The 27481-nt window shown below is 53.5% G+C and overlaps 1 protein-coding gene across 3 annotated transcripts; it reads right to left on the minus strand.

Annotated features, from left to right (window-relative positions):
- Window positions 1–20: 20 nt before the first annotated feature.
- On the minus strand, window positions 21–27043 carry Sult2b1 (sulfotransferase family 2B member 1). 3 transcript variants are annotated; one of them, XM_016000508.3, is made up of 7 exons: window positions 26896–27043; window positions 11768–11910; window positions 6739–6947; window positions 5327–5453; window positions 4761–4855; window positions 1329–1509; window positions 21–252 (listed from the first exon to the last, which is right to left on the minus strand). In XM_016000508.3, exons 1-7 carry the CDS (start codon window positions 26955–26957, stop codon window positions 38–40), a joined length of 1032 nt encoding a protein of 343 aa, XP_015855994.1. In that variant the 5' UTR covers window positions 26958–27043; the 3' UTR covers window positions 21–37. The 3 variants fall into 3 exon arrangements, with proteins under 3 accessions (XP_015855994.1, XP_076398755.1, XP_076398754.1); XM_076542640.1 differs by lacking the exon at window positions 26896–27043 and adding an exon at window positions 19170–19291; XM_076542639.1 differs by lacking the exon at window positions 26896–27043 and adding an exon at window positions 19100–19224.
- Window positions 27044–27481: the final 438 nt, after the last annotated feature.

The raw sequence follows: 27481 nt of genomic DNA on the forward strand, positions 1-27481 counted from the left end.
GCCCAGCATGGAGGAAGGGGTAACTGGAGTGACAAGTTTATTGTGAGGATGCTGGGTTGGGGTCATCAGAGGATCCTGATTTGGGGCCAGGGCTGGGGCTGGGCTCAGGGTCAGGTTCGCCATCAGGGCTGGTGTCCTCTGGGGTCATGTCCCAGGGGAAGCTCGGCTGTCCCCTCATCTGCTCGCGGTAGACACGGTCAAAGGCCTCGCTCTGGGCCACAGTGAAGTGGTTCTTCCAGTCGCCACTGATGCCTGGAGGGGACAGAGGAAGGGGCACTGAGGAGCTGCTGGGGTGTCTGGAGGGGACAGAGGAGGGAGCACTGAGGAGCTGCTGGGGTGTCCCCTCTGCCTTCCGCACCATGGCCAACTACATCATCGGTGTCACCTGGCCAGATCCCCCATGCTTACTGCCTCTTTCCTTACACCTAGGTGACTCTTGTCTGCCCTGTCCTTTGACCTCTGACCTCCTAGATCTCTTCCTGGAACTCACTTCCCTCTAAGCACCCCAACACCTGCTTTACAACCTGGGTCACCTCCGCTGGGAGCTGCCTCTGCCAGCATTGGGCTCTCACTCTGGTACCCCTCAGATTCCCAACATGGCCTCCAGCACTCTTGCTGTGACTTGATGGCCGGAGCACCCCAGTCAGGCTCCCTGGAGGTTGCACATGAATGGACTGTCTTGAGGTCCCCACAGCCAGTGAGCTGTCTCGGCAAGGTACCCCCAACAGGAATGCAATCCTGAGTGCTGGTCCCTCATCACAGTGACCACCGGGGCCCACCTCTTGTCCGTGTGGAAAGAGCCCTTTCAAAGAGCCTGTTGAATTTTAGTTACATGTCATGTCACCTCTGGTGACATCAGGAGGCTCCCCGAAGGAGGCTGATATACCTCAGATATCCTCATTGCCAATTCTTGGAATTTAGAACATGAAATCACATCTGGAGGATCTGGAGATGAGGGGCTAACCTACCACCTGGGACTCCTGTGTTGTCCCAGTGTCCTGCTTTGTTTGGAGACAGAGTCTAAAGTAGCCCAGGCTGGCCTCAACTCTGTGTGGCTGGTTTGACAGGCAAGCCCCACCACACCCGACTGAACGTTGGATTATTCTGCACTAATACAAAGGTTCCTGAGGCCTTTGGCTGCAGGATGCGGTGGGAGCCTTGCTTTGGATGCACTCAGAATGCTGTTTCAGGCGGATGCCCGGATGGAGGCAGGTCAGCAGGCAGGCTGTAATGCCAGACCTCCTGCTGAGAGTGGAGACCAGTCGGGGGCCTGTACACCCCATGTGGCGTCCCGAAGCTGTGAACCTCCCAGAAGCACACAGTGGTACCTTTGCGCAGGAACGCCCCCTGGCGGTGGTCCAGCAGGCTGGCCGGCAGCAGTGTGTAGTTGGACATGGTATTGGCCTTCATCGCACCGAACGCCGAGTGGGCCACCACAGAGCTCAGGGCCTCTTCACCCAGTGGCCGGCCCAGGAACTCACAGAGGCGTTGCACGGAGCCTCGCAGGTCCTGGAGTGGGAAGAGGAAGAGTCAGTGGAGTGGGGACCACTTTGGGTGGCCTGGAGGGGTTGGTTCCTGGCTCTTTGCCTCGGTTTCCCCTCCAAGCCAAAATGTTGGGCCTCCCGGTCCTCCAGGATTCTAGAGGGTTGGGGAAGTGTAGGTTTGCAAAAGTCAGCCCAGCAGTTTACAAGAACCCTGCTTGCTGGGTGGCGGCAGTGGCGCATGCCTTTAATCCCAGCACTCGGGAGGCAGAGGCAGGTGGATCTCTGTGAGTTCAAGGCCAGTCTGGGCTACAGAGTGAGATCCAGGACATCTAGGGCTGTTGCATAGAGAAACCCTGTCTCAAAAAACCAAAAAAAAAAAAAAAGAACCCTGCTGTACGGCAGAAACAGACAGCTGTGGGCGGGGCTGCTCTGCCCCGCCCCGCCCCCAGCACTGGTCTCCAGGGCCTACCCTTCCCTGTCTGCCTCAGCCCACATCCTTGTCCTGCCTGCCTTCTTTTGCCATGTCTTTGTGTCCCCAGCGTCCCCATCCTGGCCCACACCCATCCTCTCCCTCGCAAGCCCTCTCCTCTGCAGCCCCTTTCCCAGCCTGCCTGGCGCCCTTGATTCCGTGGCTCCCCAGAACACGGGACAGAGTCCCCCCCCAGGCCTGGTTGTTTGCTGTGAACGCCTCCTTCCCACGCTGTACTTTCCTCCCTCCCCAGCTTAGCACACGAGTTCTCGATCTGCTCTCTGCCACTGATAGACTCAATTGCTGTCTTACTCATGACACTTGGCTCAAGTCCCCGGAGTACCAAACTGTGACCCAAGTCCTCCTCCACATTTGTGCTGATCCTGCCATCAGTTTGCAAGAAAGGCCACACCCTAGCTGGCAAACCGAGGTCCAGAGATAAGACACTTGTCCAAAGTCACATAGCCCTGAAGCTGAGACTCAGGCCCCCACGCCCCACGGTCCCCCCACGCCCCACGGTCCCCCCAAGCCGCTCGGTCCCCTCCAGCTCCCAGCCATCTGTGGTGTGGAGCGCTCTGTGTAGCTGGTCAGTGCACCGTCTGCTTTTCCAGGTCATTCCTGTTTCATAACCCTTTATTCTCTGAGCCACAGGCCTGTCCCAGAAACACACATGTGGGCGGTGCCATGCACCCCAGGAGTGGCTCAGAGCTAGTGCTTGGCTCCGTGGCCCAGTTTTTGGTTTGGAGAATAAAACCTGATTGGAGGGAGGGAGGGAGACATGGTGCTGAAGTGTCTTCGAGAACTTTCCATCAGAAGTTATCAGAATGGAAAAAATATGGGGGCTGCAGGGAATTACTGTGTGTCTTGGGCAAACACCTGACTCTCTCCAGAGCGCTAAGCTTGCTTCCTCCTCTGAACAGCAGTGGGGACTTACCAGGGCAGACCTACAAAATTACAATTTTCACAGCCCAAAATGGGTGGACTATTGCTATTTTAAGTGAATATATACTTAATTTTTTATTACATTTTGTGTGTGTGTGTGTGTGTGTGTGTGTGTGTGTGTGTGTGTGTGTGTGTTTATGTGCACATGTGGAAATCAGAGGAGAAATGTCAGGAGTCTGTTCTCTCCTTCCACATCTGGGGATTGAACTCAGGTCGTCAGGCTTGGCAGCAAGTGACTTCACCCTTTGAGTCCACTCACCAACTCTTTGTTGTTTGGTTTTTGTTTGTTTTTCAAGACAGGGTTGATCTGCATAGCCCTGGCTGTCCTGGAACTAGCTTTGTAGACCAGGCTGGCCTCAAACTCACAGAGATCCATCTGCTTCTGCTTCTCCTGAGTGCTAGGATTAAAGGCGTGCGCCACCACTGCCTGGCTCAACTCTACTTTTTAAAAAAAATTATCATTTTATGTGTCTGAGTGTTTTACCTGCAGGTATATGTACTTCTGGTCCCCACAGAGGCCAGAAGAGGACATCAAATCCCCTGGAACTGGGAGTTACAGCCAACTGTGAGCCACATGTGGGTGCTGGGAACCAAATCCAGTCCTCCGCAACAACAGCCGGTGTTCTTAACTGCTGAGCCACCTTGCTAGCCTTCTTATTTATTTTATTGTTTGCTTTGTTTTTGAGGAAGGTTTCACCATGGACCTCTGGCTGCCCTGGATGGTGCTCTGCAGACCAGGCTGGCTGTGAACTCGCAGAGATCTGCTGCCTCTGCCTCCTGAGCGCTGGGTGGCAGGCTCCTGTGCATGAATCTCTGCTGGGCCTCCTGGCCCGTCCTCTGGGAGCAGCTGCATGCAGGCCCTCAGTGGTGCTTAGCAGCAGGCGGCCAGCATTGGCTCTCCCAATGTGACTAGTCCCATCCGCCCTTACTCAGACCCTAGCTAGCCATTCCCACTCTACACTGAGACAGGGCTGAGGTGGGCTTGGGCCCAGCACACCAGGGCCAGGCACACTCCTCACAGTGGCGCTCTGAGCTGCCCTCTCCCCTGCTTCTGAGGAGATGCCCTGTGCGCTGAGGATTTACAAAAAGTGTCTCCAGAAGCCAGATCTGGTGACACAGCCTGTTAGTCACTCTGGAGACTGCGGAGGATTGAAAGTTCAAGGCCAGCCTGGGAAACTTAGTGAGACTCTAACTTAAAATGAAAAACAAAGCAAAGGCTAAGGATGTCGACTTCCTGCCTAGAATCTCCCAGTGAGGACCTGGAGTTATGGCTCATTTGTAGAGCGCTTGCCGAATGTACACAAGGCCCTGGGTTCAATCCCCGAAACTGAAAAAGTTGACAGCCACAGAATATGCCTGCAATACCAGCCCCTGGGGAAGGCTGAGTCAGGAAGATCTTGAGAAGGAGGCCAGCCTGGTCTACAGGTTCCAGGACATCCAGGGCTACACAGAGAAACCCGAAAATAAATAGATCATAGATAGATAAATAAATAAATAATAAAAGAGAGCACTTCCTTAGCGTGCAGGAGGTGCTGGGTTTGTCCCCGGCACATGCATGGACCCCTGTAATCTCAGGAGTTGGAAACAGGAGAATCAGAAGTTCAGGGTCATCCTCAAATACTTGGGCTACATGAGAAAGAGTGACAGAGGAGAGAGAGAGTTGGGGGGTCCCCGGGCCTTGGTACTGCTGCTCTGGCTGCAGACTCTCCTAAGTGTGCACCCCACCTGATGGTGAGTTGGTTTGCCCTATCTGCCTACAGTCACCCCCTTCCCATGCCCGGGACAAGGACTGGTAGGAGGTTGGCAGGCCTCCAGGAGCATGTGGTGAGGGAGGGGGGCCACTGGCATACGCCGGCCGGACGAACCTGCTGCAGCTCCTCGTAGGTGATAAACAGGAAGTTCTCTTGACTCTGCATCCGGATCCAGCCCTTGATGTGGTCAAACCAGGAGCCAAACTGCACTGCAGGCAGTGGAGGGTGTGAGGGCCCCCTGTCTCTCGGGACCAGCCGCACAGGCCACCCTGCCTGCTGCCTGCTGCCTCTCAGCCAGCGTCGAGAACCTCCCGGCCCCAACCAGCTCCTGTGCGCGCCACCCTCAGGCCACCGTCCGTACCTCTGACAAGCAGAGAAGGGACCATATCTCTGCTCTTCTGCCTCTTTGTCTGTCTGTCTGTCTACCTGGTCTCTATCTCTGCTAGCCTCGATCTCTCCCCATCTCTTCTGTCTCTCCCATCTCTGTCTCTCCCCATCTCTGTCTCCCTCACTTCTGTCTCCCATCTCTGTCTCTTCCAGCTCTGTCTCCCCACCTCTGTCTCTCCCCATCTCTGTCTCTCCTCATCTCTGTCTCCCCACCTTGATCTCTCCCATCTCTGTCTCTCCCCACCTCTGTCTCTCCCTGTCTCTCTCCTGCCTATTCCTTCCCTGCTTCTCACCTTCTCCTTTGAGGAAATCCTGAAGGAACTGGTCAGGTGTACCAGGGTCCTTCAATTGCCCAGCAATCTTAGAGTAATAATAGAGAGAGACCACGACGTCCCGGGGATTCCGGCCCAAGTAAATCACCTGTGTAGACAGCGGGGAGGTAGGAGGTGTCAGGTACAGCAGGGATCTTTGTGAGTTCAAGGCCAGCCTGGGCTACACAGTGAGGCCTGCTCTTAAAAAGAGAAAAATAAACAATGGAAGGAAAACGAGACAAAAGTCAAATGCAGGCCCAGCTCCATCCTCCCCCGGGCCTGTGCCTGGTCCAGTCACAACCTCTTCCCTGTGCCTGGGCAGTGGCATCTCTGTCTTTCCGGTTCCTGCCAGGGAATCCCTGTGTGGCAGCCAAAGGACTGTGCCCATGCCTGGGCCAGCACTGGCCCCGCCCGTGGCCCCAGCTCTGCCACTGGGAGGCCACACAGCTCTATACTTGTTACCCTCTCCGACCTTGGCCAACCCCTCTTCCCCTGGCTCACAGGGCTTCAGCCACAAGGACCTCCTTGTGCCACAGACAGATCACCTCACTCACCCGAGGACATTTGTGTCTCTCTCCCTCTACCCAGTCCCTGTAGCTCCTCCCTCTGGACCACCTTGCTTTTTTTTTGTGTGTTTGTTTGGTTTTGTTGCTGCTGCTGTTTTTTAAACTTTCCTATACATCCCAGGCTGACCTTGAACTCGATACTTAGCCGAGGATGATCTTCCTGCTTCCCTCCTGAGTACTCAGAATACAAGTGTGCATTAGCCGGGCCCTGGTGCATTTGCCTTTAACTCCAGCACTCAGGAGGCAGAGGCAGGCAGATCTCCAAGTTCGAGGCCAGCCTGGTCTACAGAGCGAGTTCTAGAACAGCCTGAGCTACACAGGGAAACCCTGTCTTGGAAAAAACAACAGCAACAAAAAAACCAAGTGAGCATCAGCATGCCTACTTCGTTGGATCCTGGGGAGGCAGCCCAGGGCTCTGCATGCTCGATACAGCTCTGCCGACTTCGCTTTCATGGTTTTGCTCTGTGTGTTTGTTTGGTTTTTTGAGACAGGGTTTCTCTGTGTAGCCCTGGCTTTCCTGGAACTTGCTCTGTAGACCAGGCTGGCCTCAAACTCAGTGCTGGGATTAAAGGCGTGTGCCACCAATGCCAGGCTTTTTGTTTGGGACAGGGTAGCATTCTGTAGCCCCGATGACCTGGAAATCATGACCACTCTTCTGCTTCAGCACCCCAAGTGCTGGGATGACAGACACACATGACCACGTCTAGCCTAGAGTCTGCTCCCCTTTAAAAGGTGGACTCCCAAGGGCCCCGTGTTCAGGCTTGTTTTCACCATACAGCTACTCAGTTGATCAGTCTCACACCCTCACCCAGAGCCCACCCACCTCACCTTGGCCTTGGAGCTGAAGGCGGCCTTGGTGAACAGTTGAATGGGGAGGTGGGAGCTCATGAGGCGGGGGCCGGGCCGGTCTGGGAGGCTGAAGGCGCTTATGACGGTCTCACACCAGGGTGCACGTTGCCAAATGGGCTCAGAACGGATCCATGAGGGGTCCCCATCTTTCAGGATTAAGCAGAGGATCTCAATCATCCAGTTGGTACCTACCAGGAGAACAGAAAGGTTAGCTGGGAGCAGAAGGCAAGGGGTGGGAATAGAACCATATCCCAACCGTAGCACTGTGTTTGAAGCCGGCTGGGAGCAGAAGGCAAGGCAGCGGACAGCCTAGCCAGGTGTGGACACTGGTCATTCCGGCACTCTGGAGGCTAAGGCTGGACTACAGAGTGAAACCCTGTCTCAGAAAAGAACCAGGGGCGTGGTGGTTGATTAAGAATGGCTTCTGAGCTAGCGGTGGTAGTGCACACCTTTAATCCCAGTACTCGGGAGGCAGGCAGATCTCTGTGAGTTCAAGGCCAGCCTGGTCTACAAAGCGAGTTCCAAGAAAGGCACAAAGTTACACAGAGAAACCCTGTCTCGGAAAAAAAAAAAAAGAATGGCTTCTGGGGGGGGGGGCTCAGAGGTTAAGAGCACTAACTGCTCTTGCAGAGGTCCTGAGTTCAATTCCCTGCACCCACAGGGCAGCTCACAACCACCTGTAACTCCAGTTCCAGAGGATCTGACTCCCTCTTCTGGCCTCTGTGGGCACTGCACACACATGGTGCACACACCCATCTGCATAAAATAAAAGTAACTTTTTTTAATGAAAGAAAAGCTTCAGTCAGCAAGAAGACACAGAGAATAAAGATACCTGCTGCCAAGTCTGATGATCTGGGTTTGATCCCTAGGATTTACGTGGTGGGAGCAGAGAACCAACTCCCACAAGTTGTCCTCTGACCTGCACTCACTCTGTGGTACACACACACACACACACACACACCAACAGGGGGTTATGTTCTGGCCCTTTTCTGGCCTCTGTGGGCAATGTGCACACATGGTGTACATACATGTGAGTAAAACACCCATATGCACAAAATAAAAATAAACTTAGCCCTGTAACTCCAGTTCTGCGCTGGCTGCTGGTGGAGACCCTGGGCATCTTGAGTGGACACTGCTGTGTCAGCATGCATTCCCCTACCTCTGCTTCTCTGCGTGACAGGCTGCAGCCCAGCGAGCAGGTAGGAACCCCTCATTCAGCCACTGAGCCGCATACGGCATGTCAACGCTGACTGCTTTCCTCTGTGTGTGTGTGCGCGTGCGCGTGCGTGCGCGTGCGTGTGCACGTGTGCGTGTGCGTGTGCGTGTGTGTGTGTGTGTGTGTGTGTGTGTGTGTGTGTGGTGCCTGCATGCTCTGGGAAGACTTGCCCACTTCTGACTGTGTGGAGCTCGGAGGGAAACATTGTATCTTCTTCTATAACTCTCCACTTCATTGTTTAAGAAAGGGTCCCCTACTGAACATGATCCTTCCCATCTCCCCTAAACTGGCTGGCCATGAAGCCCCAGAATCTGTTTGTCTCTACCCTCAGCACTGACGTTAGAGGCGCCAGCTACCTACCGTGCTTGGCTTTTCTGTGGCTCCTGGGACTCACGTTCGGGTTGTCACTGGTGACAAGTGCATTTACCTGGTGCATTTCACCACCCTTCTTTATTGCATTTTTGTTATAGTTGTTTTCAAGACAAGATCTCACTGTGTGGCTCTGGCTGTCCTGGAACTCACTATGCAAACCAGGCTGGCCTCAAATTCATAGAGCTCTTCCTGCCTCTGCCTTCTGGGTACTGGGATTAAAGCCACTGCACCTGGCCAATTATTTTTGAGGGAATTTTTTTTTTTCTTTTGTTTGTTTGTAGTAAGAGGGATTGAGTCGGGAGTTTCAGAAATGCTGAGCAAGTCTGGACCACTGGGCCACACCCCCGCCCCTCACTGGGGAATTACAGGCCCTACTGCTGAGCCACGTCTTCATTTCTTTTTACTTTTTGTCACGAGACACATTAAGATCCCATTAAGCAGTGGTGGCCCACAGCTTTAATCCCAGCACTCAGGAGGCAGAGGCAGGCAGATCTTTGAGTTTGAGACCAGCCTGGTCTACAGAATGAGTTTCAGGAAGGGTAGGCTACACAGAGAAACCTTGTCTCGGAAAAACAAAACCATAAAACAACAACAAATCACATTAAACTGTCCAGGCCAGCCTTGGGCGTCCTCCCTCCTCGGACCCTGGCCTAGCAAAGACAGCAGGCCTATGCCACCATGCCCGCCCAGCTTATCTCTTGGTATCTGAATGGCATGTTTCAGCAAGGAGCCCTGTCCCTGCGCAAGAGCCCAAGGCTCAGTATTCCCTTCCATCATCAGCCTTGGCCCCGGGGTCGGGGCAGAAGGCTCTCCCTAGCTAGCGGGCTCAGCTCCCAACCACCAGCAGAGGGCGCCAGAGGAACACGAATTCCGACACTGTTCTCTGGCGGCTCTCCTTGGCGAGTCCTCTCTAGCGCGGGGTCTAGAATGACGAGAATCCTCCACCAGGATATCTCAGCACCTCTCCAGTGAGGCTGAACCTGGCGACAAGAGCAGGGAAGCCCGCTCCCCGATTCACTGCTGCCGGGGGTTCCTTTTCCCTGCAGAGGGTGGGGTTACTCCTGAGTCTGCGGCCTCTCTATGCTCTGCGGGAGCAGTTCACAGTCGAAGTCCTTGGCTGGCGAGTTTCCTTCCCTTTGTGTTAGAAAACACACAACGCAGCCCTCATCATCCTCACCATTTCCGTTAGGCAACACACATACAACCACGCAGTTTTGCAGCAGTTATCCCCACTGGCCCCCAAGGCTTGTCCTCTCTCCAAACAGAAACTGTAATCATTAGGTCAATGCTCTCCTTTCTTCTCTCCTGCAGTCCCTGCTTCCTGGGTTCTGCCTCACAGTTCCCGCCTCCAAGCATGGCTACTTTAAGGGCCTCGTGTAATTCCTTTGTGTCCAGTTTATTTCTCTTAACACGGTGTCTGTAAGGCTCACTCTTGCAGTGGCAGGAGTCAGATTTTTTTTTTTTTTTATTTAAAGACAGGGTCTTATTGCCCCAGGCTGGCTTCAAATCCAATCTGTACCTGAGGATGAGCTTTATCTCCTGATCCCTTCCTCCAACATGCTGGGATTACAGATGTGCACCGCTGTATCGAGCTCTCCTAGTTAGCTGTCAACACTGTCCAGGGTACCCGAGAGTCTCAGCTGGGGTACTGCCTCTCTCTCCTCTCCCTCTCCTCTCCCTCTCCTCTTCCCTCTCCTCCCCTCCCTCCCTCCCTCCCTTCTCTCTCTCTCTCTCTCTCTCTCTCTCTCTCTCTCTCTCTCTCTCTCTCTCTGTTTTTTTTGAGACAGGGCTTCTCTGTGTAGCTTTGGACCCTGTCCTGGATCTCGCTCTGTAGACCAGGCTGGCCTCCAACTCAGAAAGATCCGCCTGCCTCTGCCTCCCAAGTGCTGGGATTAAAGGCGTGCACCACCACCGCCCGGTTGGGTCCCGTTTTTTTTTTTTTTGTTTTTTTTTCTTTAAAAAAATATATATATATATTGGGGCTGGAGAGATGGCTCAGTGGTTGAGAACACTGGCTGCTTTTCCACAGGACCCGGGTTCAATTCCCAGCACCCACATGGCAGCTCACAACTGTCTATAATTACAGTTCCAGGGGATCCAACACCCTCACAAAGATGTACCAATGCAAATAAATAAATCATTTTTTAAAAAAGATTTATTTGTTTATTATGTATGCAGTGTTCTCCCTACATGTGTCCCTGCAGGCCAGAAGAGGGCGCCAGATCTCATTACAGATGGTTGTGAGCCACCATGTGGTTGCTGGGAATTGAACTCATGACCTCTGGAAGAGGAGCCAGTGCTCTTCACCTCTGAGCCATCTCTCCAGCCCTGTTTTTGTTTTGTTTTGTTTTTTTCTTCGAGAAAGGGTTTCTCTGTGTAGTTTTGGAGCCTGTCCTGGATCTCACTCTATAGACCAGGCTGGCCTCAAACTGGTTCCGGGTTGTATAGAGAGTTAGCAGAGCACAGGGAGCAAGCTAGTAAGCAGTGTCCTGGTTGCTTTCTGCTTCAAGTCCTGACTGAATTTCTGGTCTGACTTTCCTCCATGATGGACTGTGGCCTGGACATGTAAGCCATGCAAGCCCTTTCTTCCTGTATTGCCTTTGGTCAGGGTGGTTTTGTTTTTTGTTTTTCTTTTTTTTTTTTTTTTTCTAGTTTTTTGAGACAGGGTTTCTCTGTGTAGCCCTAGCTGTCCTGGAACTCACTCTGTAGACCAGGCTGGCCTTGAACTCACAGAGATCCACTTGCCTCTGCCTCCCGAGTGCTGGGATTAAAGGCGTGCGCCACCACCACCTGCACTGTCAGGGTGTTTTTTATCACAAAAAGAAAACCAGAACACTGGCTTTCCTTGTCTGTGAAGATGGAGTAGTATTTTGTACGTGCATTCAGACTGAAATGAGAGGAAGAACGTCCTCCACAAACATGTTAGGCAGCAGGCCTGGTTCTAGGCTCAGAGAGCGTAGCAATGTCCAATGCAGACAAAGCTCTCAGGGGAACTCAGTTAGCCTTCCGGTGAGAGAGCAGAGATTCCATCAGCGAGGCTGTGCCTGGTGGCACACACCTGCCCTCCCAGAACCTGAGACACTGCGGCAGGAGGGCCAGGAGTTCAAGGCTAGCCTGGGCTGCATGAAAACCTGTCTCAACAAAAACAAAGTACTCACCAGACCACACAGTGGCCAAGGGGACAGGGAGAGCCGAGGGGATAGGGGAGGTCTGGGGACACTCAGTGCTGTGGGGGCCGAGGGGACAGGGGAGGTCTGAGGGGAGTGTGGGGAGGGGAGAGGGGCTGGCCAGGCCTTCAGAGGTGACCTGGAGCAGGGAGTTAGTGGGCAGAGCCCAGGGAGGTGCCTCCAGCCGAGGACACATTCCCAGGTTCCCTTCCCTCTCCACTTCCTCCCTGAGTCCAAGCTGGCGCGTATGTACCTGATTTGGGGTAGGTGACAATGAAGATGTCCTCATCCCGCACGTTGTTAGTGTTCTCTGCCAGGCTGAGGCTCTCGGGCGAGTACATGCCAACCGGGAAGGGAATTCCTTTGTACCGGAAATATTCACCCTGCAGCTTCTGGCTGGAAGAGGGGAATGGCACACATGAGGAAAAGCAAGGAGGCGGCTGCAAGTTGCAGGGCCCCTCCACGCACACCCTGGCGAGGAGCATCTGTCTCTGAGCCTCGCGTGTCCACCCGAAGAGTGGATCTGCCTCAGCCTCGTCACGGCCGTGCCATGATGCCGTTTGCTGTCCTCATATTATGGGTGCAGAAAGCTGGGCACAGAGGGTGGGAGGGAGTCGCCCAGAGCCGAGCAGCTGGCAGGAGGCAGAGTACTTCATGTCTGTGACGTGGAGCTAAGTGTTCTCCTTATGTTATTCCACATCCCAACCCTGGAAGGCGACACCAAGTCACCAGGCCATTTTACGAATGCGGAACCCAAGCCAAAGGTGGCAGGTGCCCTGCCCACGCTGCACGTGGCAGAGCCCATGTGAAAACCCACAATGACTCACTGGGAAGCTAAAATGATCTAGCTGCTTTTTCTAAAGCCATGACGCATTTACGAAGCCACAAAACTGAGTTTCCAAAGAGAGGATTGAACCCAGGGCTTCCGCAATGGAACAGGAACCATGGAACAGGGCTACCACCAAGCCATGGCCCCAGCCCCTCACTGGGGGATTCTAGGCAGGGGCTCTACCACTGAGCCACACCCCAGCCCCTCACTGGGGGACTCTAGGCAGGGGCTCTACCACTGAGCCACACCCCGGCCCCTCACTGGGGGATTCTAGGCAGGGGCTCTACCACTGAGCCACACCCCAGCCCCTCACTGGGGGATTCTAGGCAGGGGCTCTACCACTGAGCCACATCCCGGCCCCCCACTGGGGGATTCTAGGCAGGGGCTCTACCACTGAGCCACACCCCAGGTCCTCACTGGGGGATTCTAGGCAGGGGCTCTACCACTGAGCCACGCCCTCAACCCTCTATTAATTTATTGGAAACAGGGTCTCACTATGTTGTTCTGGATAGTCTTGAACTTTTGATTCTTGTGTCTCAGCCTCCTAAGTGACTAGGATGGCAGATCTGGGCCACCAGGCTCATCTAGGACGTATATTTTGCCTCATGAAGTATTAGCGATGGAGCTTGAGCCTTGGTGCCAGCACATTAACCCATTGCCCTGCCACTGAGCTACAACCCTTGGATTCATATTCTGGGGGAGGGAACCCAGAGCATATTGCTTTGTTTTGAAGAAGAATGCCCACTAAAGGTTCAAAAGAACAGCTTTTGGCTACATCTGCTTCAGATTCTTGACTGGGGGGACTGAGCATCCTCAGATGTGGATTACTTCTGTCCCTGGCTTCATGTCGCTCTATCTTGGGGAGCAATGTGTGGTAACTGAATGCCATCAGTGCCCCACTGAAGTCCTGTGCATGTGACTTTTGCAGGTCCCTTGTCTTTGTCCCTCTCAGTAGGTAAGGGACAGGAGACCCGGGGAGGTTCAGACGGTCAGAACTGTGAATGTCACCAACTGCTCTTAAAAAAACCTCGCTTTGAGTGAGACCAGTCATTCCCAAGACAAAGCAGGCTGAGGCAGGGAGACAGAAAGCTAAAGGCCAACTCCAAAACCAGGGAGTTCCAGGCTCAAACGTAAGAAGCTGCCTGGTGTTAGTGGTGCACGCCTTTAATCCCAGCACTCAGGAGGCAGAGGCAGGTGGATCTGTGAGTTCAAGGCCAGCCTGGTCTACAGAGTGAGTTCCAGGGCAGCCAGGACTACACAGAGAAACCCTGTCTCAAATCCCCCTGCTCCCCAAAAAAGAGGGCTGGAGAGTTTTTGGCTCAGTGGTTAGAAGTACTTACAGCTATTTCAGAGAACCCAAGTTCTGGTTCCAGAACCTGTATAAGGCAACACACAAATAACTACTGCCGCTGATACTATCTGATGCCCTCTTCTAGCCTTCATGGGTACCCAGACAGACAGACAGACACACAGAGACACACATACACACAAACACAATGAAATATATCTTAAAATAAAGAAAAAGTTTGGAATGTAAAATCCCTCAGTGAGGGGCTGGGGTTATGGTTCAGTGGTAGAGCCCCTGCCTAGAATCCCCCAGTGAGGGCCTGGGGTGTGGCTCAGTGGTAGAGCCCCTGCCTAAAATCCCCCAGCGAGGCGTGGGCATGGCTGTGTGGTGGGCATGGCTGTGTGGTGGGCATGGCTGTGTGGTGGGCATGGCTGTGTGGTGGGCATGGCATGGCTGTGTGGTGGACATGGCTGTGTGGTGGGCATGGCTGTGTGGTGGGCATGGCATGGCTGTGTGGTATGTCATGAGGCCCTGGGTTCCATCCATAGAATATCGACAACAATAACGATGGTGTTGATGATGAGAGTTCTGAACACACAGGTGAAACTCAGAAATGTGGAGGGTCACTCATTCAGGAGTCCACACTGTGGGAAGTTCTCTGTGTCTTGGATATATATATATATATATATATATATATATATATATATATATATATATATATTCACTATATATATATTCACTATATATATATATATAATCACTGCCACCTTGTAGCCTTTGTAAAGCGCTCAAGCCTCTGTCTAACATGGAGAAAGTGTTGCATTAAAGCCGGTTAAGTTTTCACCGAGGAGGACGGCAGGAGGCTGTAAGCAGGCAGGGTGCAGTCTAGTAGCCTGGTCTGAAGCTCACATCCCATAAACCTGAGCTAAAAAAACCATTTTACACAACTGTAGGTCGGCAGCATCGCGGCCCTGCTCAGGCTAGCCTGCAATGTGCCTTCGGTAAGTGGCGCATTCTTTAGGTACTTCATTTGTTCAGTGATGTTATTACTTGGCCATAGGCTGAGCCTGAGGATAGAATGTGTGATGTCACCAGTTACCAGGTAGATTTGGCCCAACAGGTGGGAGCAGTGAGCCCAACAGTTACCAGGCCGCTTAGCTGACTGCCCGTGGCCATCCCTAACCTGCCTTCCCTCCCGAGCCTCAGTTTCCTCCTCTGTTACAAACGGAGAGCGGTAATCACTGCTTCAAGCTGCCAATCTTACCGAGGACGAGAAGAGCTTGTATATCTTAAGTACCGGGTTCTTGAGAGACTCGCAGTAGCCCCAGGTAGGACTTAATCTTTGATCTCAGCAATTCCTTGACAGAGAGATTTATCTCCCATTACAGGAGAGGGAAACTGAGTCACCTTTCAGGGAAGGATCTCGTGCCCTTAGGCACGCCGAAATGATACCTGGATGAGTAAGTAAATTAATGTGGACACCTGGCCCACTGCTCCACCGATTAAAACAAAACAAAAACTCTTGAGTGCAGCTCACATCCCGAGAGGCCAAGCAGCAGAGGTTCAGGGCTGCTGGCACTCATGTCGCGTGTGAGGGAATGAATGAGTGAGAGAGAGAAATGGGTGATAAATGAGCGGGGCAGGGAATGGCGGAATATATGAATGAGTGGATGAAAACAAGCGGGAGAAGGATGGAGTGAGAAAATGAATCAATGCCCAGATAAAATTGAGAAGGGCTAGGAGAATGAATGAATGACTAAATGGACAGGGTGAAGGGACATCCCAGAGCACTTGCGGCCCCTCACTTGCCTGTGCCCTCAGCCCTGGCTACGGTCGGGACTTCACCACCCAGGACATGGAACTCTGAGATGCTCGGAGCCCCTTGACAGTCCCTCAGGCTCCCCCACAGTCTCCCCCTCCCCCACCTTCATGCCAGCTCTGGCCTCTCCTCTGCATGCCCATCCCTCTGCCACCCGCTGCCCCCAGCACCCCGCAGCCTCTTTGGGTTTTCCGTCTTGTGGTTTCTTCACTCCCTGTGCCAGTACCCACAAGCAGGTCTCCGCATTAGCGCTGGAAGTGATGGACTCGTCCTCTGAAGGGGGCCAGCTCAGCCCCGTGGTGGAGAAGGGCTGAGCTAGCACAGGCTTCCATGTCAAGAGATGGATGGAAGGAAGGGAAGCCATCACCTATGGCCTCGCCTGCTGCCGTCATTACGTTTTTATAATTCGGTCTGCACACAGCAGGAGAAGACCCACCTAGGACCAGGTGTTCTGCCCTCCCCATGCTCAGACCCACAGCACCTGTCTTACTGCAAGTGGTATCCAGCCATGACAAGGACCCGCAAGGCACCCCACCTGCCCTGTCCCTCTGTGCCGTCATCTCTGGTGGCCCGGCCTGCTGGCCTTGTCCTCCTCCCACATTCTGAGTCAGCCCTGCTGTCCACGCTTTACACAGGCTGTCCCCTTGCCTTCCATTTGTCTACAGACTCTTGCTCTCCCCATGTGAAATATGCCATGCTGTCACTGAACCCCATCATCAAGGACACCCTGTGGACAATGGGCTGGACACACATCCTCCAGCCAGCTACACCTCCCCCCAAAAAAACCCCACACATGCGTGCGGTAATTAAGCTGTATATTCTGTCTACCTTCTTTGTCCAGGGCCTTTCCACAGTGAACATATTTTCTTTAGATTAATCTGTGTTAAATGTATGGATGTCTTGCCCTCATGTGTATCTGTGCACCACATGCAGTGCCTGCAGAGGCCATAAGAGGGCGACAGATCCCCCAGAACTGAAGTTACAGACGGTTGTGAGCGGCCAAGTGTGTGCTGAGAATTGAACCCAGGTCCTGCAAGAGCAGCCAGTGCTCTTAACCACTGAGCCATCTCTCCAGTCTCAACCATGGTTCATTTTTGGTCTGTCTGTTTTGGTTAATGTCTCCAAAATCCCCCCAGCACTGCCTGCGGTAGGGAGAGAGCTTCTGCACATTTGCGTCCACTGAAGGAAGGGAATTTGTGTCTCACGGTCTTCCCTGACCTTGTGCAGTCTCTCAGCAACACCATGAGGCTTCTGATGATCCCTGGCTTACCGAGGAGACAACAGAGGGTCAGAGAGGTGGAGCCACCTGGCTAACGTCACACAGCCATGGAGGGCAGAGCAAGTTTGAACCCAACATGTTAGGGAGACACAAAATTGACCCAAGCTGTTCAGAGATGCCCTGGTCATGACTGCACCCAGTCCCACCGGGTCAGTCCGAGAGCTGATCGATATATCAGTTATATATCGATCAGTTAACACACCTGGATGAAAGATCATAACATAATCAAAGGTGGTACAGCCCTACTGCTTCCCCTTGGGTGTCTACCCGAGAGAAACAAACATTTGGTAAGTTGCTTGCCACAGAAGCCTGTGGACTTGGGCTCGCTCCTGTACTGACACAGATACACAGCCTGGCAGAGAAGGCGGTTGCATGCGCCTGTGATCCAGCACTAGGTCCGCAGTGGACCCCTGGAGCTCTTGAACCAACCAGCCCACGCTAAACAGCAATCTTGAGGCTTAAAAGATGGTAGATGCATCTGGTAAGATGGGTCAGCAGGCAAAGCCACTTCCGGCCAGGCCTAATAACCTGAGTTCTGAGCACACGCCACTGTACACATAAACACACACACAGTACGTAAATGGTGGGTGATGCCTCTGATGGCCAAGGTTAACCTCTGGCTTTCACATTCACCCACACATCTGTGCGCTTGTGTGCATGCACATGTGCATGACCACACACACTCACACATACACACGAACACTCCCAAAGAAGCAACAGAGGGCAGCAGGAAATGAGAAGGTCCCTCTGTGATGCTGAGGATTTGCGGGGAGTCAACCACGAGCCTGGAACAGCAACTCTGGAAGCCATGAAGTGGGAGATTCTGTACACACCTGGCTCTCCACTAGAAAACACCACTTCTGTTTGGTTTGGTTTTTCAAGACAGGGTTTCTCTGTGTAGCTTTGTGCCCTTCCTGGAACTCACTTTGTAGACCAGGTTGGCCTTGAACTCATAGTGATCCTCCTGCCTCTGCCTCTCGAGTGCTGGGATTAAAGGCGTGTGCTACCACTGCCTGACTGTGATTCTATTTTTTTTTTTTAAGATTTATTTATTTATTATGGATACAGTATTGTGTCTGCACATATCCCTGCAGGCCAGAAGAGGGCACCAGATCTCATTACAGATGATTGGGAGCCACCATGTGGTTGCTGGGAATTGAACTTAGGACCTCTGGAAGAGCAAGCAGTGCTCTTAACCTCTAAACCACCTCTCTAGCCCGTGGTTCTATTTTTTAAGAGTCTCATTCATATAAACACAACATCCATTATTACAATGATGGCCAGTGACTCTCTTGTCTACCCAGGATATCTGAGAAGACACCTCACCCATGCCACTGCCCCACTGATGGGGGACATGTGAGCAATGCTCCTTCACTGTCATTATAAACATCAGAAAGTACTAGTATGTGGAGCTGAGACAGGAGGATTGCAAGTTTGAGACCAGCCTGAGCTACATATCCAGACCATGTCTCATAATAAAGTGAGAGAAAAAGGGAGAAGATGAGAAAGGGGGGGGGAGGAGGGAGAAGAGGCAGAAGGGGAGGAGGAGGGAGGGGAGGAGGAGGGAAGGAGGGGAGGGAGAGGAGGGAGAGGAGGAGGGAGAGGAGAAGGAGGAAGGGGAGGAGGAGGGAGAAGAGACAGAAGGGGAGGAGGAGGGAGGGGAGAAGGAGGGGAGAAGGAGAGGAGGAGGGAGGGGGGTGAGAGAGAAGAGGCAGAAGGGGAGGAGGAGGGAGAGGAGGAGGGAGGGGAGAAAGAGGAGGGAGAGGAGGAGGAGGGAGGGGAGGAGGAGGGAGCGGAAGAGGAGGAGGGAGAGGAGGAGGGAGGGGAGGAGGAGGGAGGGGAGGAGGAGGAGAGAGGAGGGAGGGGAGAAAGAGGAGGGAGAGGAGGAGGAGGGAGGGGAGAAGGAGGGGAGAGGAGGAGGGAAGGGAGGAGGAGGAGAGAGGAGGGAGGGGAGAAAGAGGAGGGAGAGGAGGAGGAGGGGAGAGAAGAGGCAGAAGGGGAGGAAGGAGGAGGAGGGAGGGAGGAGGAGGGATTTGATCTCTGACAGGAAGCTCTGGAACAGGACATTTCCAGTTTGGTCACAGGAGGTCAGGGGCACTCTCTGAGGAGTTGATGTGTGGAAAACCCCTAAGGGCGCGAGGATGCTCTGTGGGGTCTCAGCAGGACCCACGTGTGAACTCTGGGGTCTGGGCAGGCTGTAGCCCTGCTCAGGCAGCCCCCACTGTCACCAATGCCTGCTGACTCACGTTGGGGTCAGCTCACCAGAGTCCCCCGGCCTGAGCCAGCTTCAGACGCAGCATGGCCATTGTTTATAGCAGTCCAGCCGCCCGACTTTGCCTGCCGGGATGCCCTTCCTCACATCCCGCTCACCTCCACGCTGGCCTCTGCATGGAGTGCATCAGTGCCAGCGTCCCCAGCTCCCCTCGGCAGGATGACTCACACTTTAGCCAGGGCCAGGGAAGCTTCATTCCCAGCAGCATCGTGATGCGTGACTGGCTCCAGGCCAGGCGCCTCACAGTCCTCCACCTCGTGTACTCTCCTGACCATCACTTAATATTTAGTGGCTGTTTCTTTGTGTATTTCCTTGTTCCAGTGTCTCCCCCACTGGTGAGGAAACCGGGTGTTCCACCTTCAAGAACCAGGGGTGGTAGGGCGAGCGACAGTACTCATTGTATCTGAACAAACAACCGTGTCCCCCACCCCTGAAATGCACCGGATACACAGACGACCTTGACGAAGAACCAGTGAAGGACACAAGAGGTTGACGCAGCCCTGAAGGACCAGAAGCCAAGAGAAAGACGAGCGTTCAGCAAACGCTTGCGCCAGCTCCTCGCCGAGACCTGCGTCCACCCCTCCCCACCACAGGGTTTCTCTGTGCAGCCCTGGCTGTCCTGGAACTCGCAGGCTGTCCTCGAACTCAGGGATCTGGCCGCCTCTGCCTCCTGAATGCTGAGATTAAAGGTGTGCGCCACCACACCTGGCATGTTTCCCTCTCGACAGCACCCTCGGCTGACATCCTTTACATTTCTGAAATTTACCTACACACAGACATTTGCTTTAAAGAAGCTGGGAAACAAACTGAACTCTAGCAATCCGCAGCCCGGAGCGGGCGTATGGGGGTCAAAGGTCGGGCACCTACGCCTCAGGTTAAAATGCATCTGAGAAGCTGATCTGTCACCCCAGCACCTGAGAGGCTGAGGCAGGAAGATCTTGATTAAAAGGCCAGCCTGTGAAATTTAGCAAGGCCCTGTCTCCAAACAAAAAAACAAAAAACAAAAAACAAAAAACAAAAAAAAAAAAAAAAAGGAGGATTCTGGTGGTGGTGCACGCCTTTAATCCCAGCACTTGGCAGGGAGAGGCAGGTGAATCTCTGTGAGTCCTAGGCCAGCCTGGTCTACAGAGTGAGACCCTACCTCAAAAACACAAAACAAAAAGTAAAAGGAGGGGTGGGCATGGCTCGATGGTAGAGCACTGGCCGGGCATGCAAAGGGTCCTGGGTTCAATCCCCAGGGCTACCCAAAACAAAGGCTGTAAAATATTTCTAGCTAGCTAATATATATCTGTATCTATATCTCACACACACACACACACACACACACACACACACACACACACACACACACACCTGTAACCATTTATTCATGAGTGAGCGGCTGCCATGTGAGCCTCGGGGGGCAGGACTTGGCAGCTGCCTGGAGCCCCCCCCCCCCCCCCCCCCCCCCCCCGTCAGCCTCACACCCACACCCACCGCCGCTCTGATAGCCTCCCCCCCAGACTGAATGAGACTGGCCCTGGACTTGTAGAATGTCGTCCTAGGAGCTATTCCCTGGATCTGGCTGGTTTTTGCAAAGGTGGTTGATGCTTACAAAGGTTTGTAAAAGAAGTCACCCCCGCATAGATGGGATCTGTACAGATTCCAGAATGTGAGGGTTCTCCAGTCCCTGACATAAAATGGAATGGCCATGGGCCTGGTCACACAGGCCTGCAACCTTAGTACTCAGGAGACTGAGGCAGGAGGATTGCTTTGAATTCAAGGACAGCCTGGCCTATAGACTCTGTCTCAAAACAAAACAAAAATATTTTTATTTTGTTTTATTTACTTATTTTGGTTTTTCAAGACAGGGATTCTCTGTGTAACAGCTCCAGCTGTCCTAGAACGCACTCTGTAGACCAGGCTGGCCTTAAACTCAGAGAGATCTGCCTGCCTCTGCCTCCTGAGTGCTAGGACTAAAGGCGTGCGCCACCACCATGCCTGGCCCAAAACAAAAATATTTAAATGGTGTTTTTATCTCCAGCAGTTGACTGACCACACAATACCTAATTTAGATTTCGAGGTACAACCTCCATCTTGTTGGCCCATTTGAGAGATGAGGCCAGAGGCTGGAAGATGTGGAGAGTCAGCTGGCGGAGACATACCTTGTTCAAAGTCTTTTCAGGCCTTCAGTCTCCCTGAACGGCCTGAGAGGCCTCCTCCCCACCTGCCCTGACAGGCTCAGTCTGTTCCCTAAATGTTCCACGCTCCACCACACCAGGTCTCCTAGTGGCCTCTTGCCGGAGGCTCTTCCCACTTCTCTCTGGTATGCATCCCCATTTATTAGACCCCTACTGTGTGCCTTTATTGCTCCGAACCTCACACAGACCCAGCATACTGTCTAATGCCACAGCCACATGTGCTACTGAGCATTTGAAACGTGGCCTCAGGGACAGGGGATCGAGGCTCTGATTCTTCCCCTTCTGTCCCTGACTTAATGTCACTTCTGACAGTGGGAAGCAAGCGCTGTTAGCTGCTGAGAACAGCCAGGCCTGCTAGCGGACTTGTCAGCCATGACCACGATGAGATCAAACGCAAATGGAATCTCTCCCCAGGCAGAGAGCAGCTGCCTGAGTGGTCACCAGAGAAAACCCACACCACAGATCTCAGGCTTAGTGTGGGGAAGAAGGAGCTCTACCTAATTCCTATCGTAGTGTTTTTGTTTCTGTTTTTGGAAGATAGGGTCTCACTCTGTAGCCCAGGCTAGCCTCAGGCTTGCAGCAATCCTTCTTCCTTTGCTTCCTATGTACTGAGGTGTCAGGTGTGAGCCTTGTCTTCCACTCATTTGTAGCATCCAGGAGACATTTACCTGGGGGTTCATGTTGTGTCTAAATAAGTGAGGTGTTAGAAGGCGAAGGTGTGACTCAGTGGTAGAGCCCCTGCTTGGAATCCCCCCCCGGGGGGGGGGTCAATAGTGGTAATGTACACACAGGCCTGGGTTCCATCCCACCTAACACAGCCAAAAGAAGGAGGAGCATTGGAGCTGGGAGACAGCCTGGTAGCTAAACTGTTCCCCGTGTGAGCATGAGCACCCACGTTTGGGTCCTTAGCACATTCTGAAGTTGTGTGTGTGTGTGTGTGTGTGTGTGTGTGTGTGTGTGTGTGTGTGTGTGATCTCAGTGCAGTGGTGTGAGTCTGTCTGTCTGTATTTCAGTGCTGTGGTGTGAGTCTGTCTGTCTGTATTTCAGTGCTGTGGTATGACTCTGTCTGTCTGTCTGTCTGTATTTCAGTGCTGTGGTGTGAGTCTGTCTGTCTGTATTTCAGTGCTGTGGTGTGACTCTGTCTGTCTGTGTGTATCTCAGTGCTGTGGTGTGAGTCTGTCTGTCTGTATTTCAGTGCTGTGGTGTGAGTCTGTCTGTCTGTATTTTAGTGCTGTGGTATGACTCTGTCTGTCTGTCTGTCTGTATTTTAGTGCTGCGGTAGGGCAGAGAAAAGTAGATCCATGGGACTCTCTGACCAACGAATCTAGACAAAATGGAGAGCTCCAGTGTCTGTGAGAGAGACCCAGCCTCAAAAAATAAGGGAGCTAGAGACTCCGCAGCAAAAGGCACTTGGTGCTCTTGCAAGGGACACAGTTTGGATCCCAGAACTCAGGTCAGGCGGATGGCAACCGCCTGTAACTCCACTCCAAGGGATCTGGTGCCCTCTTCTGGCATCCTATGGCGCCTGCACAAACATGGTACACACATGCGCGCGCACACACACACACACACACACACACACATAAATAAAAAATGTGGAAAGTAGTAGAGGAAGACACCAATCTACATGCACAAGTGAGTAGACCAGCACACATGTGTGCACACAATACCTACAACATATCAGAAACACATACATGCAGAAAGGAAGAAAGAAAGGAAGGAAGGAAGGAAGGAAGGGAGGGAGGGAGGGAGGGAGGGAGGGAGAGGGAGGGAGAGAGAGAGAGAGAGAGAGAGAGAAAGGAAGGAAGGAAGGAAGGAAGGAAGGAAGGAAGGAAGGAAGGAAGGAAGGAAGGAAGGAAGAAAGAATGAGCCAGGCATGGTGGTGCACACCTTTAATCCCAGCACTCAGGAGGCAGAGGCAGGAGGATCTCTGAGTTTGAGGCCAGCCTGATCTACAGAGCGAGTTCCAGGACAGCCAGGGCTGCACAGAGAAACCTTATTCAAGCAAGCAAACACAAAAAAGAAAGAAGAGAAGAAGGAGGAAGGCAGAGGAGAAGGAAGGCCGTGCTGCAAAGGAGGAGCCTGTGAGTGGGCCCTGGGCTCGGGCTGCCTGGGGTGCTCTCAGGCAGTTTCTCTTTCCCCACCTGCCCCCCACATCCTGGCTCAAGAGGACTCACTGGCAGTTGGAAAGGAAGTAGAAAAATAAAATCTCCAAAGCAGCTAAGACTGACCACTCACTGCTGCTACTTCCCAGCAGCACTCGAGTCTGAGGCAGAAGGACTACCATGAGTTCAAGGCTAGCCTGGGCTACACAAGGAGACCCTGTCTGGAGAGGCGGCTCAGTGGTTAAAAAAAAAAAAAAAGCAGGAGATGTTTGTAGCCCACAAAGACCCAAGGCAGTCCCCTCCACCATGCCTTATGGTCCTGTAAGGCCTTGTGGTCCTCACAAGACAGGGGGAGTGGGTCTGTGGATAAAGGCATTTGCTGCCAAGTCTGAGGACCTGAGTTCCATCCTGGGACTGGCATGGTGGAGGGAAGGGGAGAACTGACTCCATGGAATTGTCTTCTGACCTCCATATGTGTGTCGTGACAGTCACAGGCCCATGCGTGTGTACAGAGAAAGAAACAGACATCATAAAATGTTTGTAGAGAGAATGCTGGTGGTGTGGCTCAGTGGTAGGCGCTTGTGTAGCATCTGTGAGGCTCAGTGTTCAGTACCCAGCACCAGGAAAACACAGCACCCAAAGACATGACTGTGTGGGAAGAGTTCTCTACACCCAGGCACACAAGCCTGTGGCTTCTCTGCCTGTCTGCTCTAAGCTCCCTGAAGCTGGGAGCCCCCCACCCCCCGGAGTGCTCATTAAGACTCCCAGCTACAGAGGGCTGCGTTCCTTCTATGTTCTGCCCCTTCCCATCTTCCTCATACCCAAATTCAGGGAAGGAGAGATTCCCCTTTCTGTGGTCGAGATCTTGGCTTCACACTAATTACATCTGGGTGATCTTAGGCAACCCTCTTAATTTCTCAGGGTCTCAATTTCTTTGATGGGATGCTGATATTTGGTCATTCATCTGTGTTCCTCTCACTGGTCAGGCCACAAGGAGGATTAACTCAAACAATACTCGGCAGATAGGCTGTTAGCATGGATGAAAACTTGGGCTCCTTGTCACAATGGTTCTGCTGCCTGTCCTTGCCTTGCCCACCTCCTGAATCTCTCTTCTCTTATCTCCTCCTCCTCCTCTCTTAAAAGACAAGGTCCTCATGTAGCCTCGTTTGGCTTTGAACTCGCTCTGTAGCCAAGGATGACCTTGATCTCTTCATCCTCTGCTCCAGCGTGCTGGGATACCTGGCTGTTGTGGCCTCATGCATGCCAGGAAAGCTCTCACCACTGAGCCATGCCCCCAGGTTTATTCTGTCCTTTACAGTCCTCCAGATCCACGTGAGGCTGTGAGGCTTCATTCATACAAAGCACGCTGCATTGCCAACCCCATTATCTAGAACATTCCAAGAGCTGCATCTTGCTGAGTCTCCTTTAGCCCAAATTAAATCCTGGATAGTTTGCATCACATAATCTAGAACAGATAATGGCTCACCTGTTCTTATTTAAGAGGCTTAAAAATTGAATCGTTTGTTGCCTCTGGGGTGTGGTAGGATGAGGTGCTGCCCTTCGCCCTATGGGATTCTGCTGATGCCCTCTGTCCACCACGCCTGGCCCCTCCTGTAGTCCTGACTCACCCCAAGATCAAAGGTTTCCTAATCTCATTCTTCAGTTTACTCTTTCATTCCTGGCCATTGCTCTTGAGTTTCCTATACCTGTCCATGACAGTGTGTCATGGTGCCCAGGACAGGAAAGATCTGAAGATGGACCATGGCAATCTGGGTTTTGTGGGCTACTCCCTTCCCCTCCAGGAACCCTAAACAGCTGAGGTTTGAAATTCAAAATTACATCTTGAACCCTGAGAAGCTGTTTGGCCAATAAAAGAGAGAGTGGAGATTGCCAGGGAAGAGGAAAGGAAGCGCACAGGCCCGGAGATGGGGTGTGGGCATGAGGGGAGCCCCACTGTGGGAGAGGAGAGCTGGGATGTGGGGAGCAGATTAGGGGGCCCATACCCGATTCCTCCTCAAACCAGATCCATCCTGTTCTGATTCCTGTTACATATTTAGGCTCAGGAAATTCCATCTGAACAAAACAATTCAAAACCTTAAAACAGCTTCGGAGGCCATAGCCCTGGGTGCTGGGGAACCATAGAAGACAAAGCAGGGGCAGGGGTGGACTTGGGGTTTAGAAATGAAGCTTTCTGGAAGTTTCCACAGAGAAAAAAAATCCCCAAACAGGATGTGCAAAGGCACCGGGGCAGTGAGGGTGGGGTGTGACTAGGGAACCCAAAGTCGTGGGGTGAATGGAATGCAGGGAGAGAGGAGGACAGTGACGGGTGGGGGTGGGGCCCGGAGGGGCCTGGATGCTAGGGAGTCACATCATGGGATGGGTGAGGCAGCTCTGGGGCCGCTGGGGTCGGGAGGCTGGGGAGAGGGGCCTGATGGGACAGGGAGGTGTGGTGTGGGGAGTGACAGGTCATGGAGACACCAGGAAAAGTGGAAAGCGGGGCTGTGGAGGGAGGCCACACGAGGAGGAACTGAAGCCCATCCATATCCAGAGGGACAAGGCTGAGGTGCAGAGAGAGCCAATGACAGACGGACACTCACTTGCAGAAAACAGGCATTCCAGGAACTTGGCCCGAGTGGGCAGAAGAGCAGAGGAAGGTGCCAGGTCAGATAAGGGCTGAAGAGAGGTACAGAGAAGAGAATGTTCAACCAAAGCCCAGGGGTCCAGAGATGCCACGAAGCTTGCCTAGGTCACACAGCAATCTGGATTCAACTACCTGGTCCCTGGAGTTCCTCAGTGCCTCTCCACACCCTGGCTCTTGGCTGAGGCCGGGGAAGGGAGGACTTGGAACAATACCATATTGGAGTGAAGTAACCAGGGTGAGGACAGGGCTTAGCTGTCGCCCTCCTGCAAGTGAGCGCGTGCACACACACACCTGCCTACCCACACACAGCTCAGGGTACCAGAGGGTCCTGGGAGGACACAAGAGTCCTGCCTTGTAAGAGTGTAAAGAGTCGGCACAGTGAGCTGCCGATGAGGTCGGCAGCTCACTGTGTGATCTGAGGGGAGCCACAAACGCTTTCTGGGCTTCTGCCAAGGGAGAAGAGAAGCCAAGGGAGGGGTGTGGAGAGGTTTCAGAGACACCAGGAGAGGGGGCTCGTGATCAGATCACTTCCTGCCCATCCTCAGTTTCTCCATCTGGTAAGTGGGTACTCTCCAGGAACAGAGGAACTATAACACACTCCCTACATGAGGAGAGAGGTCGGCCCTAATCCTCTTGGTGCCCAAGACCCATTTTCCCCTCCGTGAGCATCCCATGCTCCCTGATGTCTCCTAGATGGAGTAGGAACACATGAGAAGTGAGCTTTATTGGGGGTTCCCAGCTGATGTAGGATTCAGTCACCTCGGTCTTCCGCAGGTTCTAGGCACCAGGCTCCCAGTTCCCCTTACCCAATTTAGGTTAGCAAAGGCCCTGCCCCCCTCCCCACAACAGAACAACCGGAGCGAGACAGAGAGGCATCCCATGCCTGAATGGATCCAGTGGGGGTCCCTCCCTGGCCAGGGCCTGACCCCACCCTCCCCAGGCCCTGGCAAGCACGCCGGCCGCCTCACCTAATTTCGGAGACACGGTCCTCGAACGTGTCCCCCAGGGCCGGCGGCTGTGGCCCGTCCATGGCGGGCAGGGCAGGAGCTAGCCGGGCGGGCGGGCGGGCGTCGGGGCCAGGTGCGCAGCGTCTGCCGCGCCCGCCAGTGCCAGGTGCCTACCAGGCCGGCCCAGGGGAGGGGCACAGCCGGTTCTCCCAGCTGCTGCCCACGCCTCCTGCCGGCGGCAGGGAGGGAGAGGCTGGTGCCCTCCCAGGGCGAGGGTGGAGGCTCCACGCGACCAGAGTCCAGGGCCAGCTGGGGACTTCCGGCTGTCCCCCGGTGGCTGCGGCCGCCCAGCCTAGCTGCTGCCTCCAGCCAGCCGCCCTCTTGGTTTCGAAAGTTTTGCCGCGCACCTCCTGCGGGGTGCTGAGCACAGGGCATGCTGGGGAAGAGCGGTGTCCACCTTGCGGGCTGAGTTTCTACGACGGAGAGACAAGAGACAGAGGTTGCAGCCAGGGCAGGACAACAGGATTACGGTCAGAGATAAGGACAGAGACAGAGAGCATCTCAGAGGCGGAAAGAGGGACAGAGACAGCGAGAGACACAGAGACAG

Source organism: Peromyscus maniculatus, chromosome 1 (assembly GCF_049852395.1).
Source record: "Peromyscus maniculatus bairdii isolate BWxNUB_F1_BW_parent chromosome 1, HU_Pman_BW_mat_3.1, whole genome shotgun sequence".
Lineage (NCBI taxonomy): Eukaryota > Metazoa > Chordata > Mammalia > Rodentia > Cricetidae > Peromyscus > Peromyscus maniculatus.

Coding starts and splice junctions, on each gene's coding strand:
- Sult2b1 (XM_076542639.1), bottom strand. CDS start 19,209: ATGCTGCTGGGAATGAAGCTTCCCTGGCCCTGGCTAAAGTGTGAGTCA. Junction 11,911..19,099: donor ATGCAGAGGCCAGCGTGGAG/GTGAGCGGGATG, acceptor CCCCTCTTCCAG/CCAGAAGCTGCAGGGTGAAT. Junction 4,856..5,326: donor GGATTTCCTCAAAGGAGAAG/GTGAGAAGCAGG, acceptor CACTGCCTGCAG/TGCAGTTTGGCTCCTGGTTT.